General features: G+C 39.9%; 1 protein-coding gene, 1 long non-coding RNA gene and 1 pseudogene across 3 annotated transcripts; 1 reads left to right on the top strand and 2 right to left on the bottom strand.

Annotated features, from left to right (window-relative positions):
• The first annotated feature begins 310 nt into the window (after nucleotides 1–310).
• Nucleotides 311–10,788, top strand: LOC127449502 (nuclear autoantigenic sperm protein-like). Of its 2 annotated transcripts, XM_051712981.1 has the most exons (14): nucleotides 311–480; nucleotides 3,002–3,040; nucleotides 3,140–3,250; nucleotides 3,449–3,529; nucleotides 3,616–3,725; nucleotides 4,604–4,662; nucleotides 5,270–5,343; nucleotides 5,435–5,508; nucleotides 7,098–7,286; nucleotides 7,575–7,747; nucleotides 9,358–9,426; nucleotides 9,549–9,623; nucleotides 10,015–10,143; nucleotides 10,610–10,788. In XM_051712981.1, exons 1-14 carry the CDS (start codon nucleotides 443–445, stop codon nucleotides 10,643–10,645), a joined length of 1,257 nt encoding a protein of 418 aa, XP_051568941.1. In that variant the 5' UTR covers nucleotides 311–442; the 3' UTR covers nucleotides 10,646–10,788. The 2 variants fall into 2 exon arrangements, with proteins under 2 accessions (XP_051568941.1, XP_051568942.1); XM_051712982.1 differs by lacking the exon at nucleotides 10,015–10,143 and having other exon boundaries at nucleotides 313–480.
• A 2,108-nt stretch (nucleotides 10,789–12,896) lies between these two features.
• LOC127448749 (uncharacterized) lies at nucleotides 12,897–13,774 on the bottom strand. The gene is made up of 3 exons (XR_007898582.1): nucleotides 13,675–13,774; nucleotides 13,292–13,495; nucleotides 12,897–13,047 (listed from the first exon to the last, which is right to left on the bottom strand). It is a non-coding gene; the product is annotated as an uncharacterized LOC127448749 (long non-coding RNA).
• A 1,176-nt stretch (nucleotides 13,775–14,950) lies between these two features.
• On the bottom strand, nucleotides 14,951–18,061 carry LOC127448781 (uncharacterized; annotated as a pseudogene).
• Between the last annotated feature and the right edge of the window lie 53 nt (nucleotides 18,062–18,114).

Genomic DNA, 18,114 nt, shown 5'->3' with positions numbered 1-18,114 from the left:
AGCGAAATTCTCATAGTGCAGTAAGTGCACTGTCCATTTTTACTGGCGCTGCGATTGGCAAGGGAAGAGTTTTTTATATTCATGAGGAAAGTGAAAATTGATTGGACGAATCAGTAATATTCATAAGGAAATCACTACCTGGTTGGTCGGAGAAACTATAATCCAACTCTAACCCTACCACTAACCAATCAGGAAGCGCCTTCCTCATAAATATGAAGACTTCTTTCCCTGCCATCGCGCCCCAGAATATGGTTACTTGCCCTTTAAATTTATTCTCCCGCGTTTTGTGATAGGGTCGTAGTTCAACGGAAGTACGGGTCGTATCCGTATTTAAAGGCGCCAACAAAGCCTAATTCAGGAGCAGCTTCACAAACCTGCCATCTTTTTGCGTGCAGCTTCATACATCATCCAAAACAGAATTACTTTATTTACCGCCACTAAAATGCCAGAGGAAACAGCAGCTGCTTCAACTACTGAAAGGTAAAATTATTTTTTCAAGTTTATTACGGTCGCAACCCTGAGGAAGTAAACAGATAAGTTTTTAGAACTCTACATAAGATGTTTTGGCTGACTAAATTTGATAACAAAGGTGCCGTTGCAGCTTGTAAATAAAATGTCTCGCGCTCGGTTCAGCTTTGTTCTCCCGCGCACCGACATCACCACATGCGACGCGATGGCATCACCGTTGATACCAGGCGCCGAGTTATATTTGGCTGCGTTTATTTGGCGGGAGAACGTTTAATATGAACGCGTAGTTGTTTATATCTTATACATGAGAATTCCTGCTTTGTAGACGCAGTCATGAATGGCGTGTCAATGAGCTTGGCGCTGAATTGAAATGACTGCAACTGTCTCGCGCGCTGAAGTCGGGCTCAATTAGAAGTTCAAAAAGGTGGCACAAGTAATCCAAATAACACCAAAAGTCGTCTTGGTACTGCCTGTGACATTTTTGACTCTTGTGTTAAGTTTCTGTTATATCCTATCACGAGCAGCATCTCACCAAATTTGTCCCCTGCTCGTGTGTGTGTGGATGTATGTATTCTCTGGATTTAATATTTATTGGTATTTGAGTAAAAATTTTTTTTTCTTTTATTCTATAAATTACCGACAACATTTCTCCCAAATAAAAATGGTCATTTAGAGCATTTATTTGCAGAAAATGACAACTGGTCAAAATAACAAAAGATGCTGTGTTTGCATTATTTGCGATCTGAAAAGCAAACAAGTTCATATTTGTTTTTAAACCTCACACTACTAATGTTTTAACTTGGGAAGAGTTCAGAAATCAATACTTGATGGAATAACCCTGATTTTCAATCACAGCTTTCATGCATCTTGGAATTCTCTCTACCAGTCTTTCATTGCTGTTGGGTGACATCATGCCACTCCTGGTGCAAAAATTCAAGTCGCTCTGCTTTTTCCATCTTCCTCTTGATCACATTCCAGAGGTTTTCAATGGGGTTCAGGTCTGGAGATTGGGCTGGCCATGACAGGGTCTTGATCTGGTGGTCCTTCATCCACACCTTGATTGACCTGGTTGTGTGGCATGGAGCATTGTCCTACTGGAAAAACCAGAGTTTGGGAACATTGTCAGAGCAGAAAGAAACTCATTGGCTTGATTCATGCATCCCTCACAAAGACTAATCTGCCCGATTCTAGCCTTGCTGAGGTGCCCCCAGATCATCACCGATCCTTCACCTGGTTGTCTAATGGTTAGGAGACCTGGAGAGGCCTTCAAGCCACAGTGTCTTGCACCCAATGTGAAATTTGGTGGAGGATTGGTGATGATCTGGGGATGCTTCAAGGCTGGATTGAGGCAGATTAGTCTTTTGAGAAGGATGCATGAGTCAAACCACGTACAAGGTTATCCTGGTAGAACTTGCTTTTGCTCTGACAATATTCCATACCCCACAGCCAGGTCAAAGTGTGGATGTAGGGGCACCAGATCAAGACCCTGTCATGGCCAGCCCAATCTCCAGACCTGAACACATTCCAGAGGTTATCAAGAGGAAGATGGATGGCCACAAGCCATCAAACAAAGCCGAGCTGCTTGAATTTTTGCACCAGGAGTGGTGTAAAGGCACCCTACAACAATGTGAGACTGGTAGAGAGCATACCAAGACCATGAAAGCTGTGATTTTGAAAATCAGGGTTATTCCATCAAATGTAGATTTTTCTGAACTCTTCCCAAGTTAAAAGCATGTGTGTCTGTCTCTCTCTCACCTTGCTGCCAAAACGCCACCAACCCATTCTCACTACAGTTGTACAGAGTGGTTATGATTTACCATACACTTTGTGAGTTCGAACCAGTCTGGCCATTCTCCGATTACCGCTCAAGGCGTTTCCATCCGCAGAACTGCCCCCACTGGATGTTTTTGTTTTGTTTTTGGCACCATTCGGAGTAAACTCGTCAGACTGTTGTGCGTGAAAATCCAATGAGATCAGCAGTTACAGAAATACTCAAACCAGCCTGTCTGGCACCAACAATCATCCATGCGTTTTTTCTAATCAGCCAATCGTGTGGCAGTAGTGCATAAAATCATACAGATATGGGTCAGGAGCTTCAGTTAATGTTCACATCCCCCATCAGAATGGGGGACGGAATGTAATTTCAGTGATTTGGACTGGCACTTGGTTGTTGGTGCCAGATGGGCTGGTTTGAGTATTTCTGTAACTGCTGATCATCTGGGATTTTCACACACATCTCTAGAATTTACTCCGAATGGTGCCAAAAACAAAAAACATCCAGTGAGGGGCTGTTCTTCAGGTGGGAACGCCTTGAGAGCGGACAACAGTGAATGGCCAGACTGATTTGAACTGACAAAGTCTACGGTGACTCGGATAACCACTCTGTACAATTGTGGAGAAGAATAGCGTCTCGGAATGCTATTGTGGGACCTACACAATATTAGGCAGGTGGTTTTAATGGTGGGTGTGTATATGTTTGGGTGGTGGTTTTTTTATTTTATTTTTTTTTATTTAAATCCATTTGTCTCTGTAGTATGGAGGAGAAACCTTGCTCGTCAAGTGCCCCAGACAGGTGTGTATCCAGACTTTTACTGTATTTAACTGACCAAATTTAGTTTTATTTTCACATCTCTTAACCTTTATAATGGCTAAGACTTTACATCTCTTTCAGTTCTGACGTAATTGAGGAAGCAAAGAAGCTGATTGGCACAGGCAATAGGCACTTGGTGATGGGTGATGTTGTGTCTGCAGTCAGTGTGTTCCAGGAGGCTTGTGCCATGCTGTGAGTAATGGAAGGAATTCTAGTCATGTGTATTATGATAAAGATTAATGTTTCGTTTCAGGATACCTGCTGTAACAAGTGATTGCTAGTTATTCAGTTGCTTTATGCAAAGTATTTTCTATTTGACTTGATAAATATTAAATTGTTTGGTGTGTGTTGGTTGTACATTCCCAATTTTATTATATTTTTTTCCTTAAGAGCTGAAAAGTATGGAGACACTGCTGATGAGTGTGGGGAAGCTTTTTTCTTGTGTGGGAAGGCCCTTCTGGAGCTTGCCAGGTATCAGGATTAAGGTTTGAATGCTCTTAAGAGAAATTGTTTGATTTCTTGAATCTTGAGTTTTAAATTTGTTTTGTTCCTCTTAGGATGGAGAATACAGTGCTTGGTAATGCTTTGGAGGGAGTCCCAGAAGAGTCCTCTGAAGAGGGAGATAAACAGAACGACTCCAAGATTGAGAGTGCAGACAACTTGGATGGTTTGTATTTAGAGATTTTGTGCATATGTTGGCAATGTCTTTCTCATCCATGAGATTTGGCATCACCTGCAAAAGGATATTTCACATGAACCACCAAACTGACTTACAATAAGTCACTGCACTGTGAGTAGGTGTGTAGTGGCTTAAAGTGTTTAAGAAAAAGGCACATTTTGTTAGTCCGGTTAGAGGGGACTCTTGCTGTAACCCACAAATTTCCTCCCCCATTTCCATTGCAATGCAGAGAAAACCAGAGATGAGCTTCGGGTGCAGGTTTATGATGCTATGTCAGAGGACAAAGCCAGTTCAGAGGTAGAGAAAGAAGTGGGGGAAGGTGAGCAGGAAAAGCAGGACGTTGAAGACCAGGACAAGAAGGGTAAAGCACCAAAGGAAGAGAATGCAGCATCACCTGAAAATGTGGAGAAACCAGCTGAAAATGAGAACATATTTGCTGAAAATGTGGAGAAACCAGCAGAAAATGAGAACAAACATGCAGAAAAAGGAACACCTGCTGAAAGTGAGGTCAAGAAGTCAAACGGTGTAGCTGAAGGAGCTTCAGAGAAGGAAGATGTCATTGTGTCGGATGGAGTAACTGAAAAGGCTGAGAAAGCTGAGAAGAGCACGGATGAGCAAAATGAGAATGAAGAACCTATGGAAGAGGGTGGAGGTAGTGGACTGCTGTCGGTCTGGGGAGCACGAGAGATTAAATATTGCGTTTGGGTTAAATAACATTCACCTGGTGAATGCATTTCTAAATGCAGGCTGATTCAAGGGGTCCACACACAGCGCTTTTATTTTAAGCAACAATGTCACTGTGGTGTCTGTGGTGATTGATATTCATCCAACATGCAAACAGTCAACTTGAGAAAATGTCTTTGCAGTTTCAGATGATGATGATGATGATGATGATGATGAAGCAGAGGGTGATTCAAAGGATAAGGTTTGTAATGTGGCCTTGGTGCTTTTTTTTTTCTTTATGGATGCACCGATGTATCGGCTCCCAATATTTTCAGCATATTGACCAAATTAAATTCATTGGCATATGTTATTAGCATGGTGAAAACAATGTTTTATTTATAATTAATTAGTAACACTTTAAAAACTGCATTTTCTAAGAGATAATAGCCACAATATGCAGAAGGGTTGGCACTCCTAAGAACATAATTATATTTTTGTTCTCATTTTAATGTGGGAAAACTGTCATAAGGGGATGTGAAGCTGTGAAAGCTGCATGTTGAGGGAAAATATCTAGTGCTTTGAAACCAGCAGACTCTGACTTTGATATCGGTATAATATCCATTAATGCTGCATTACTGGATGGAGAATAAAGTTGCAATATGGCCTTCCAAGATTATGAAGCCTTTTAAAAGGCTATATTTCAAAGTATAGTCTACATTATATCTTTTGTACCTCTTTGTACTTTTAAAAAAAAAAAAAAAAAAAAAGCATAAGTAAAACCGTGATCTGATGACAAAATGAGGTGAGTTGCTAATATATATTTTCTCTTTATATATATATATATTTTTTTTTTTTTTTTTTTTAAATAGGAGAGCGAGGAGGAAGTTGGAAACCTGCAGTTGGCCTGGGAGATGCTGGAGGTTGCCAAGGTTATTTATAAAAGGTTTGGCCATACTCCGTACCTTAAGTGCTTTCTAATGTGTCTGTGTGCTTTGAGAAGGATGAGGGAATTTATTTGTTTATTTTGGTTGTAGAAAAGATGACAAAGAAGATCAGCTAATGGCTGCACAGATCTACCTGAAACTTGGAGAAGTTGGTGCTGAATCAGGTGTGTATGTGAAATGTCTGGCAAGAATTGAATTTCTTTTTAAAGGGTTTGTTTCCCAAAAATGAAAATGGGGTGGTTTTTTTTTTTTTCACCCTCATGTTGTTTCCAACCCACATTTTTTTTTTTTTCTGTGAAATGGAAAAGGAGGTGTTAGGTAGAATGACAGCCTCATTCACTGTCATTGTATGGAAAAAGATTCAATGGAAGCAAAAGGTTGACTGTCATCTCCTGTTGTGTTCTGTAGGGCTGAAATAATTAGTCGACGTTGTCGACATTTTCTTTGTCATAATAGTTTGATCTCATTTAACGTAACATGAGATCACATTAAACTGATGTGATGTGTAAGCTAAACTGTAGTTTGCACGTGACTGTGGAGAGGAAGAATTACACAGCTCACAAAGTATGAGGAGAATTATAATGCAAAAACACAAGTAAATTCAGAAGCACACTCATTGTGGAATAATTGGATTAAGCAAAACTTGTGTTGAGCATCTTAAAAGGAAACACCCCGGTGTTACATTTTAATGTGTTATAGCTTTAAGTTAAAATAATATGGAAGCAGATAATGTAAATGACTAACTCAGAAACTGGCATTTCCCTGTGTGGTCAGTGCCTCTTCTGAGTTGCGTGAAGTGTCCTGATCTAAGGGGGAGAGATTGCAACTGCACCCGGCTGACGCACACTCTGTCGTGGGGACGCTCATACCTCGCATGCATGCTTAATGCAGCTAGATTGCGTGATGGCTCGCAATTTATTGCATTATATGTGTCACTGTGCTTTTCTCATCGAAGAAAATTGGCAATACGCAGCTTTTAAGAGCTTTTTTTTTTTTTTTTTTTTTAAGCAGCTGTACTGCAGAAGAAAATATGATCTGAGAATGTTGAATATAATATTACAAACATTTTAAAATGTGTGGGTTTCTTTTTATTTATTTTTGACATTCACCTGAGAAGCAGCATAAGATATTTAGACTTGCTTTTAGAGAATAGATCTTGAATCAAGTACATTTTGTCTTAACTGCTCTCGCAGAAGCATAACCAAGTGAGAATTCACTTGTATACAAAATACACATTTAAGATACATTCTCTTAAAGCAAGTCTAAATACCTTATACATTGCTTCAAGTAAATGTATCTTTAAGGATTTTTAGACCATTTTAATGGGAAACCAAGACAAAAACACTAACAATAGGATTTTTTTTGCAGTGAATTTCTTTACTGAATTAAACTTAGTATTCCCTATAATTCAGTAAGTGTCATTTAGAGGGATTTTTTTTTTTTTTAAAGATTATTTTTGTCCTCTTTAGTAAGCATGTTTAATACAATCTTTTAAGTTGGGGCACAAGCTGAATAATTGGTTAAGAGCTAATGGGCGACTATTGCAATAATCGCCGAATCGTTAGATTTAGTCGATTATCAAAATAATTTAGTTGCAGCCCTAGTGTTCTATGAAAGAGGGTCGTATGGGTTTTTGTATGGGTCATTGACTGGTTGAGCTATTCCTTAAGAACTATAATGTCTGACACCACAAGCTGATGAGAAATTGGATGCTCATTAGAAGTTACTAATTGATTACACTGGTCTTTTGTAGGTAACTACAGTCAGGCTTTAGAGGACTTCAATGAGTGCTTACTCCTGCAGCTGAAACACCTTCCCTCTTATAGTCGTCTTTTGGCTGAGACCCATTACCAGTTGGGCACAACTTACAGTTACACAGCCCAGTACAGCCAAGCCATCGAGCACTTCTCCAACTCTATCAAAGTCATCGAGAGCCGTCTTGGTAGGAAAACTATTGCACAATGGACCTTTTGCCTGTCACATGCTTTAATGTAATGCACACCCATTGAAATGCTTTTGAACCTCAAGCATTCCTTAGAACAAGCTCTATTGACTGAATTAATGGTGAAATTGGCCTATTTGTTAACTATAAAACTGCATTAAGTTTAACACCAAACTTCCAGAAGATTGGAATTATTTTTACCTCTGCCGCTAGTTGTTTGTGTGGTTTTTAAATGGATTGGTGTCATGAACACCTTGACTTGGAAATATCCACATTTGTTTCCCTCAGCTATGTTTCAGGAGGTGATAGACAAGGCTGAGGGTGAAGAGGCAGCACAGGAGGAGAAGAGCGAACTAGAAGAGTTGAAACGGTTACTGCCAGAAATTACTGAGAAAATCGAAGATTCCAAGGAGAGCCAGAGGATAGCAGCTACAGCATCTGAGGCTATCCATCAGACACTTGTAAGTTGCTTTATCCACTTTCACAATGTAAATTATGATTGGCGTCCTGTTGCTCTGACCCCCATCATCAGCAAATGCTTTGAGAGACTAATCAGAGATTACATTTGCTCTGTGCTGCCTCTCTCACTTGACCCATTGCAGTTTGCTTACCGCAACAACCGCTCCATTGATGCCATTGCATCTACACTACACACTGCTCTCTCCCACCTGGAAAAAAAAATCTCACTTATGTGAGAATGATGTTTGTAGACTACAGCTCAGCATTCAACACCATAGTGCCCTCCAAGCTTGATGAGAAACTCCGGGCTTAAACGGCTCGCTGTGCAGCTGGATCCTGGACTTCCTGTCAAGCAGATGCCAGGTGGTTAGAATAGGCAGCAACATCTCATCACTGACCCTCAACACTGGAGCCCCGCAGGGCTGTGTTCTCAGCCCACTCTTGTATTCTCTGTACACACATGACTGTGTGGCAACACATAGCTCCAATGCCATCATTAAGTTTGCTGATGACACGACGGTGGTAGGTCTGATCACTGACAATGATGAAACAGCCTACAGAGAGGAGGTGCACACTGACACACTGGTGTCAGGAGCACAACCTCTCCCTCAATGTCAGTAAGATAAAGGAGCTTGTTCAGAAGAAGAGACAGAGAACACAGTCCCATCACCATCAATGGATCACCAGTGGAGAGAGTCAGCAGCTTCAAGTTCCTGGGAGTCCACATCACTGAGGAACTCGCATGGTACATCCACACTGAAGCCGTTGTGAAGAAGGCTCATCAGCGCCTCTTCCCGAGACTGCTGAGGAAGTTTGGAATTAACCGCCACATCCTTGCACGGTTCTACACCTGCACTGTAGAGAGCATCCTGACTGGCTGCATCTCCGTCTGGTACAGCAAAAGCACCACCCACAAACCCAAAGCACTGCAAAGGGTGGTGTGAACTGCCAGACACATCAGAGGTGAGCTTCCCTCCCTCCAGGACACGCATACCAGGCGGTGTGTGGGGAAAAAAAGCTCGGCGGATCATCAGAGACTCCAGCCACCCGAGCCATGGGCTGTTCTCACTGCTACCATCAGGCAGGCGGTATCGCAGCATCAGGACCCGCACCAGCTGACTTCATGATTGCTTGGGGGAAGAAGCTATCAGACTTTTGAACTCTTGATCTCCCACGATCAAAATACATCAGCACTGCACTTTATTACTCCTATATCTCGCACCGGACTGTCATAAATTATATTAGATTCTCTCAACTTACTATCAACCGACAGCCTGAATGTCAATACAGTACAATACAACCTACTGTACATTCTATATATTTTATTGTATTGTGTGTATTGTATACTGTACAGTATGTTATTTGTATATTGTGTTGTGTATATTAGACTTGTGTTGTGTTAATCTGATGTTTATTGTAAATTGGTATGTCTCATCAATTTTACGACTGCTATGTTGCTCGGAACTGCACCCAAGAATTTCACACTATTGCACTTGTGTATATGGTTGTGACTAAGTGATTTTGTTTTTTTTTTTTTCCCAAAGTGTTAACAGAAATAGAAGCTATAGTGGTAATGCAGTATAATTTGTTAGTCATGCATTCTGTGTTACAGGCAGGAGCCTCTACTTCATCTGCTTTCCCATCTGAAAATGGTGCTCCATCTGAAAATGGAGCTAGTCAGGTTAGTCAATGATTCGTGTAATCTAATCACCTTAATACTAAGCTAAAACCATTGAGCTTCAAGATCTTATCTCTTGCCAATAGTATAGTGTTCACAGCTTATTCCTCTGGGTTTTATTTCAGATTGCGGTGAGGCCAGCTGATGGTGCATCTTCCTCAAAATCTGCATCTGATATTTCTCACCTTGTCCGCAAGAAGGTCAGTATCCAGCCACTTAAATATGAAATCACCTTTGCAGCAGAGGTGGAAAAACTAGCATGCTTCCTCTGTTTAACATTGCAAAATATTCCACCCTTGCGGTGCATGAGTGAAAGCCTGCCCCTGTCCCTTATAGGATGTCTGCATTGCTACATGCTCTTAACTGATGTGAATTGATACGGGTACATATGCTCTTTTTTTTTTTTTTTAAGCTAGTGTAGATTTAGTTTTTGGTGCTTCTGTGCTGATTTTGCCTCCCATGAGTGTGTCTTGGTTTATTATAGTTGTGGCATGGTGTTGTGACGTGGCCATGTGTGCTTAATTAGTTGCTTAGTGTAGGTTTTGAGAGAAAAATAAAGTTCGTGTTATGTCCTGCTTTGTTCTTGCACAGAGGAAACCAGATGAGGAGAGTCCAAAAATGGACAGTGATGCTAAAAAGACTAAACAGGAGACCTCAGTTAATGGCAGCGGTGACTCCGCCCACAACGGCAATGGAGTCCAGCAGAAAATGGAACAGGAGGCGAGTTGATAGGCTTGATAGACTGTTTCATCTAATAGGGTCAGAAGAAAGTCTTCAGGGTTTCCTGGTTCAGAAATTCAGCTAGATGCATCTTTAACATTACTGCACACTTTCTGATAAAGCCTTTAACTTCAGGATTGTCTGACTGAGCTGATTGAGTTTAGAGTATCTATTGTGTCTGTATGAATTTAACATTTTGCCTAGCATCTACAGTATCTGATGCCCAACTTTGCTCTTATATCCAAGCAGTTTGATTTCTTGGATGCTTTTATTGGGGTTCCCACAGTCATGGAAAATCAGAATTTAAGTTCTTTTGTCATGGAAAAATTGTAATGGAATTTCTATAGCAAGTTCCCCCTGCCCCACTATTTGCATCTTTGTAAAGTGTTTAGGGATTCTTATCCAGTAATTACAAATGTAAGTTTTGGGAACCCTGTTTTAACATTTATTTTATATATACTTTCAGCCAGCAAATCCTTCCTCAGTGGAAACCTCTGCATGATTGGCCTCTCCTGACTGACCACTTACCTTCCAACCAGCAGAGCATGCATGAATTCATTTTGTGATTTGTATATAAAACCAGTTTACTTTGTCTGTCCAATTTTTGTATAATTGTAGTAACTTTCAATAAAGAATATTTGCATAAGTGAACAACAGTGGTTTTATTATAATTCTACAACTTAAAGTTCTGGGTTCAATCCAAGTTGAGCTCTATCACCAGTATCTGTGGCATGCTGTCAGTTTGCCACAAATTTGTAATAAACTAATGTTCATGGTAATGGACTTGCATTGGAAGTCTGTGGAGAAAAGCATTCTGTAGTGTGTAAAGGACATGGGGGGAGGGTAAAAGGGATGGTTCACCCAAATGAATTCTCCATTCATTTACTCACCTTCATGCCTTCCCAGATGTATTTGACTTTATTCTGCAGAACATGGATTAAGAATTTTAGAATATCTCTGCTCTGTAGATCCTCACAATGCAAGTTAATGGTGGCTAGGACTTTAAATACCCAAATATATTGAAGTCTGCATAAGTAGTCCGTACTACTCCAGTGGCTAAATCTATGTCTTCAGAAGAATTGATAGGTGGGGGGAGAACAAGATTTTATATATATATCTTCACTTACACATTCTGTAGTTTTTCAGTGATTGTATTCTTTGTGCCACCTACTGGTCCGGGCTGGTCAAAGGACATTTACAAAAAGGACTTTCTGTAAATATTGATTGGTTTCTCACCCTTACCTTATTACAGTAGTTTCAGAAGATATGGATTTAACCATGAGTTATGGTTTTTTTTTTTATATGCTCCTATTGTGATTGTCAACTTCTAGTCACCATTCACTTACATTGTACACTATGGACCAACAGAGCAGAGATATTCTAAAAATCTTTGTGTTCTGCAGAAGAAAGTCATACACATCTGGGATGAGGGTGTGTAAATGAGAACATTTTCATGTTTTGGTAACTATCCCTTTAATTGTGTAACAGAGCTATAGTTGTTTTGAGGTTTATTTTTTTCTCCCTATTTGGAATGCTCAATTGGTGGTGGCACAGTTACTCACCTCAATCAGGGTGGCGGAGGACAAGTCTCAGTTGCCTCTGCTTCTGTCAGTCAATCCACACATCTTATCACGTGGCTCGTTGTGCATGACACCAGAGACTCCCAGCATATGGAGGCTCATGCTTCTCTCTGCGATCCATGCACAACTTACCACGCGCCCCACTGAGAGCGAGAACCACTAATCGCGACCACAAGGAGGTTACCCCATGTGACTCTACCCTCCCTAGCAACCGGGCCAATTTGGTTGCTTAGGAGACCTGACTGAAGTCACTCAGCACACCCTGGATTCAAACTCACGACTCCAGGGATGGTAGTCAGCCTCAATACTCGCTGAGCTACCCCGGCCCCCCTGCTGTTTTGAGGTTTTAAATATACTGCATTAACTTAAAACCAAATTATTTGACTGGTAATTTCAAATTAGTTGTGAGACTATGTGTGGTAGTATTTGCCTTTAAAGCATTAAAGTGCTTCCACAAATGGAAAAGTACCTTGATCAATGGGTGATAATAGAAACATGTATACAAAAGAACAATGATTGTATTTCATTCTTTTAAAGTAATTCATACAATTCTACACACACAGGTGTGAATGTATTAAAAGCAGTAAAAAAAACACAAAAGACTGTCGTCCCTTGAATTACAATAAGTTTGTTTTTAAAACATGCATAATTTTAAGAGGAATACATTTGTTAACTTAGAGGTTCATCTACCATTGTCCTCTAATTTGACACCTCCAAAGTAGGAGGGTCCACATGATGTGACTGTGGTGGTGACGAATATAATGGATTGGATGAGGGTTGTAATGTTGTGTGATATGTTTTGTGTTCCCACAACTGTTGGTGTGTTTGAGACCACCTGAAAAAGGCTCTAAGCTCAACAAAATCAAGAATGCCTCCAATGACTAAAAAAAAAAATCTTTAGACATGATCATTTGCCTACCATGGGTGGGTAGTTGTATTGGCTGGTATGGTTGGGATCAATCTTTGCAAGTGATCTCCATCAAAATAATTTACTAACCGAAGACAAAGTTCCATTTTACCCAGCTGAGAAAGCAAAGAAACAACATTTCATTTGATTTGATAATGTGAATTTGAAGATCCCAAAAGTCTAGCAACATACACAAAGCAACTCAAAGCTTTCCAGCTCACTGTACTTGATGAACTTACCTGAGGTAAGACTCAAGGATGCCTGAACAGGGAGAGAGTGTAATGGAACCCTCCAATGACCACTGAATGCCTGGTTGTACTGGTCAAAGAGTTAAAGCTTTGCCCAGCCTCAAGACACAAATCCCTCAATTTCATGGTTGTATGAATCCAGACCTTTAGATATTACTGTGTTGTGCATCTACAGGCATTAAATATAAAAGAGAAAAGTAAAATCAAAACACTGAAAATGAGAAGACAAGAGGTGAGAATTTGTCTTACTCTGGATCATAAGGTGCAGGACCAAGTGTTTCCAAAGGATCAGTTACATGGGCACCCAACCCCTGCTTTGAATTTTGATCCTGCAGTAATGGTGAAACCTTAACCATTGGCATGTTAATGCAACATACAAACATATGTAAGTCTTTGCCAGTCTATCGACTCACCAGTGCCAGAGCAGGGTGTGTTAGGTTGAGAGAGGGCAAAAGAGGTAGAAGAGATGGAGGCGGTAGCCTTCTTTCTCTCCCCTTTCCTATTTCTCTCCTTAGAAAGGTGATCTCAGCCTGGAGGTTAGCCATGTGATGTATGTGGTCCTTCTGGATATCATGAGGCCCTGAGCCAATGATTACAACGAACAGAAACCACTTGAGCTAGAAAGTAAGTAAATCCCTATGTTTATCATGGCCCACAAGACAGAACACATCATTATCAAGCTTTTTCCACCAAGTTGGTCAATCTACAAATAAGACAGTTGAAATACTTTGCAAGTCAAATGTATTTATCATGCGAATCTCAAGATGTTGGATTTGAGAAGAATATATGAAGATACCGTGTTCCCCTTTGTGTCTCTCCCTGGCCGGCTGGATTCTGAAGATTTCCTCTTCAAGTCTCTGGTTCTCCTGCTCCACAGCAAGAATCTCAGGGTCTTGCACCCTTTTAGGAGACTTCATCCCTGGAGACAGATGTGAGAAATGACTCTGGGGCTTGAAAAAAATAGGCTTATCGCTATTAAAAATATTACATATGTTGTGTTTTAGATACTAGTTCCCAGCACTGGATACTGTGGCCCTACAAGGTTTCTTAACTAGTTAACCAGCAAGACTCCCATGGTGAACCAGCTTCTTCAGAAAGACCAACCTGGTTGACCAGCAATGTTGCTGTTGATCAATACAGTTAAGCTGGTCCACCAGCAAGACCAGCACCAAACCAGCACTAACTCGCATAAACCAGATTGGACCATGCTGGTCTAATCTGGTCGTTTCAGTAGGAAAAACAGTACAACGCCTATACTGCCCACTTCTTTCTTTTGTCTTGTGGTCAGCTTTAGTTTTTGGCTGCTCCACTGCCACTGCATATGGGCCAGAACCTCAGGATAAGAACCACCAGACTACATGTATGCCAGATCTGTTGTAAAAATTATTATTTATTTATTTAAATAAAAATTCAACAAGCAAGTGACAAGCAAACATCACTTTAGTAATATTTATTCAACAAGAAGGACATTTTTTTAGGAGGGTTTGTGGATTTTATCCACAGGTCCAGTTGTGAAAAGTGGGTGTTTCGATACCAGAATGAACCCAGATCTTAATTCAAGTGTGCCGTAGATTATGGAGGGCAACTCCCATTGTGAAAAACCATCGACAGTGCCGGTGCTAAGAAGCAATCTTTGGTGGGGCATTGGGGGGGCAACATTAATAATTTTGTTTCAGTCCAGGGGCAGAGTGCACCTTGACTACTTCACTGTCAGTCAGGGCGGGGGCATCAGAAGTTTCTGGGGAGGCTTGAGGCAAATCTAGGGGGCCATGCCTGGGACCCACTTTTGAGAAGGCTTTGTGACCAGGACATGGTGGCTGAAGGTCAAGTTCACCCTTGAGAGTATCTTGATGCATCCAAATAGTAAAGCTTCTTTTTTTAATCTGTCTTTATTTGCTGTAACCTTTCCTTCGTTATGTTACCAACACAAAATCACTCATTATATAACTATTGTAAAGATTTTAGATTGGCTAAATAGCTTTTTGACCATTAACCAATACTGTAGATGGTTAATCTGCACAGATGTCAGCAGAAAACTCCCAATTTATTGCATCCATGAGGTCACTGAGTGTTCAGTTTGTGACAGTAAAGACCAGCCTTATCTGGGCAGAGAGGGGGCCATCCACAGAGGAGATCATGTCAAAGGTGACATGTTGTGTCTTCTTGTTCTCTGGTGGGTTAGAGGGGTCCTCATTTGGATAAAGCCTACAAAGTCAGCACAGGATGACTATACATTTTCTAAAAAGTGTTTAATATCTTCTCTTCACACTTCCTCTTTATTCCTTTTCTTACCCCTTAATTGAAGTGATGTGAGTGCTGAGCTGATGCAGCACCTCCTCGTTTCTCTGTTCCTGATATCTCAGCTCTTGCAGCGCTTCCTCTAGATGAGCCGTACTGTCCCACCCTGCCAGCTCTGCAAGCCGCTGCTTGATCTCTGGGCCCACACACATTTACAAATCATAGATGGAATGAGCACATAACACATTGTTGTGAATTGCAATTGTACATGCACATCCAAGAAAATCAGCTTCATTTATCAGTTTTACATATTCTCCAACATTCCCCAGCCATCTAGGAGAAACGTACTCTCTCTCTGCTTCTCTAGCTGGTGGTTGCGTGCCTTGATGTCAGCCAGGTTCTGCTCATGATGCTTCAACAACTCAAGAGCCCTCTGCTCATCAGCCCTCTGCTGGAGTGAGCCCTGCTCCTCAGACACCTGAATGACACTCCACATGTCTAGTACAAAGAATAACACACATACATATTAATTACATTATAAATGGATACAAAGAACTAGAACAGAGTAAAACTGACCACTGTCTTTCTTCTGGGTACACTGTTTTCAATAGACATCCTAAGCTTCTGAAACTGAAATTGTCATATGTAGTATAAATCCCGATATTTAAGTTCTCTATTATGACAGATTAGTCCTGTACCTCTTCAGTGAGTTTGCTTAGAGTAGTATTTTCCAACACGTTATACTGTGGTTTGTGCTGTTCGCTTTCTCTCATCCATTTGCTGACTCCTCTGTTCCTTCAGCTAGCCAATGGAAGAGGCATGCAAACAATATTACTTGCAAACATTGGGCATACAGCAAACTATTGTTATTTTATTTGTGGTGCTTGCTTAAGCAAATATTGGTATTGTTCATACTTAGGGTCAAAGGTTTTTAAGAACCATTTGCGCAATGTGGACATAAAAACTCAAACTGTGTGGCTTGTTAAAGGAATATTCCAGGTTCAAAACAAGTTCAACTCAACTGACAGCATTTGTGGCATAATGTTGATTACCAGAAAAAAGAAAAAAAAAGAAAATTTGCTTTTAAAACAAAAAAGCAAAAATCTGGGTTACAGTGATCAGGCACTTACTGTACAATAGAAGTGAATGGGGGCCAATTTGAGAATGTTAAAATACTAACTTTTTCAAATATATAGCCACTAGACATAAACAGTATGCTTGTAAACATGATTTTAGTGTGATAAAATCACATACTAACCTTTTCTGTGTAAAGTTATAGCCAATTGTACAACTTCATTACCATTACAATGTAACATCAACAAACCCTAAAACCCTACAATTTCAATTTCAATTTTTTTTTTCAATTTCAACAACTTTACAGCTCAAATAATACATGAGTTTTAACAGAAGAATTAATGTAAGTGCTTTTATAAAATGATAAGCTTCACATTTCTGCCTTTAAACCCTCCAAAAATTGGCCACATTCACTTCCATTGTAAGTCTCACTGTAACCTCGATTTTTACCTCGATTTTTGGAGGGACGAGTCAAAATAAATTTTTGTGGTAATCAACATTATGCCACAAATGCTGTCAATTGAGCTTAACAATTGTATTGAACCCGGAATATTACTTTTCTGAACATTCAGACATAACTTGTTTATTTATTTTTGCATGGTGGACAATATAACAGGGTAAAAAAAATCTTATGACTTTACACTGAAGGAACCAGAAGGGACATAATTTTGAGACTAGAATTTCAGAGACTTTGGGGTGGGCTCTTTTCACTTGAGCCAGTGATTTAAACCTTTTAACTCCAAAGAACACCACAGCAACCACTTAGAACACTTGCACTGTACAGTTTTCCTTTGTAGCCTATACTCGAAACAAATCCAAAATCCAAAAGGCAACCCTATGGAAGATGATGTCTTATTTGGCCGTGACAAAACACCCACTGCTCAAGGCCCAACTTTATAATATAATTGTTTATGCTACCTTGCATCATTGGTCCTTGAGTGTGAATTAATGTGCTATTGGTAGGTAACGAGAGAGTGCAAAATCCCATAGACATCATTGTAATGTCTGAACCTGTTATTCACATTCAAATGTGAAAATCCTTTGTATTTACAAAGGGACATAAGGAAATTGAGAATACCATTATTTATTAAAAATATATTTATTTTTTTAATAATACACAATGTATTTTATTCATAACATGGCTCAATTGCAAGTTAATTTTTTTGAATGAAAAAAGTAAATGGTGTGCTCTATTACTTACAACATTTAAGTCAGGCGTCCTTGCCCTTGTAGGATGCACTGTTCTCACAGCTGCTTTTTCTGTCTCCAAAAGACCCAACCGTCCTCTCTGTAAAGTTACCAGGTCTTTTAAGTCTGTGCCAATGCAGAATTTGGCCTTGTGCTTATCCAGAAGTCCAGTAGAATGGAATGCCATGTTACAATCCTGACAAATGAGCTCCCCCAAGCGTTCCATCTCTCCACCAATCAATTACTCTTTACAAGTTAAAAGCTTCTCCCCCTACTAACTTAAACGGAAAAACCTGGACCTAATTTGGAATTGCAAATTGCAATGGTCCTTTTTACAATGTTTAGTAAATTTACTGGTTAGAATGTAAGCATAAACTTCCTTTATCTATTCACTGCATTTGTTGACAGGCGAGGTTTAGTTTATTAGTTACAATCACCTTGGAAAAAGAGACAGATAAAGAATGGGTGGTGTTAGGTGAGGGCAAACCAGCCCTACAATTCTTTAAGCTAATTTATTTTCTTTAAAAAAAAAAAAAAAAAAAAAAAAAAATATATATATATATATATATATTACATGCACATTCAGAACATTACCATTGGTCTAAAATATTGAGGAAATGTATAGGTTTCCCCAAGCATTTCAGCAGAAAACGAAAGGCTGGACATTTTTGGAAAACTGATGCAAAATATTTATTAAAATCTTTCCTCTTTTTCATTATGATGCAGTAATTTTATG

This window comes from Myxocyprinus asiaticus, chromosome 12 (genome assembly GCF_019703515.2).
Source record: "Myxocyprinus asiaticus isolate MX2 ecotype Aquarium Trade chromosome 12, UBuf_Myxa_2, whole genome shotgun sequence".
Classification (NCBI taxonomy): Eukaryota; Metazoa; Chordata; class Actinopteri; order Cypriniformes; family Catostomidae; genus Myxocyprinus; species Myxocyprinus asiaticus.
Note: the sequence above shows the minus strand (reverse complement) of the source record. Positions and strands in the feature narration are given on the sequence as shown.

Excerpts from the sequence above, each read along its gene's own strand:
- LOC127449502 (XM_051712981.1), top strand. The coding sequence starts at position 443 with ATGCCAGAGGAAACAGCAGCTGCTTCAACTACTGAAAG. Across the intron at positions 5,344-5,434 it reads GCCAAGGTTATTTATAAAAG|AAAAGATGACAAAGAAGATC; the intron begins GTTTGGCCATAC and ends TTTTGGTTGTAG. Across the intron at positions 5,509-7,097 it reads AGAAGTTGGTGCTGAATCAG|GTAACTACAGTCAGGCTTTA; the intron begins GTGTGTATGTGA and ends GGTCTTTTGTAG.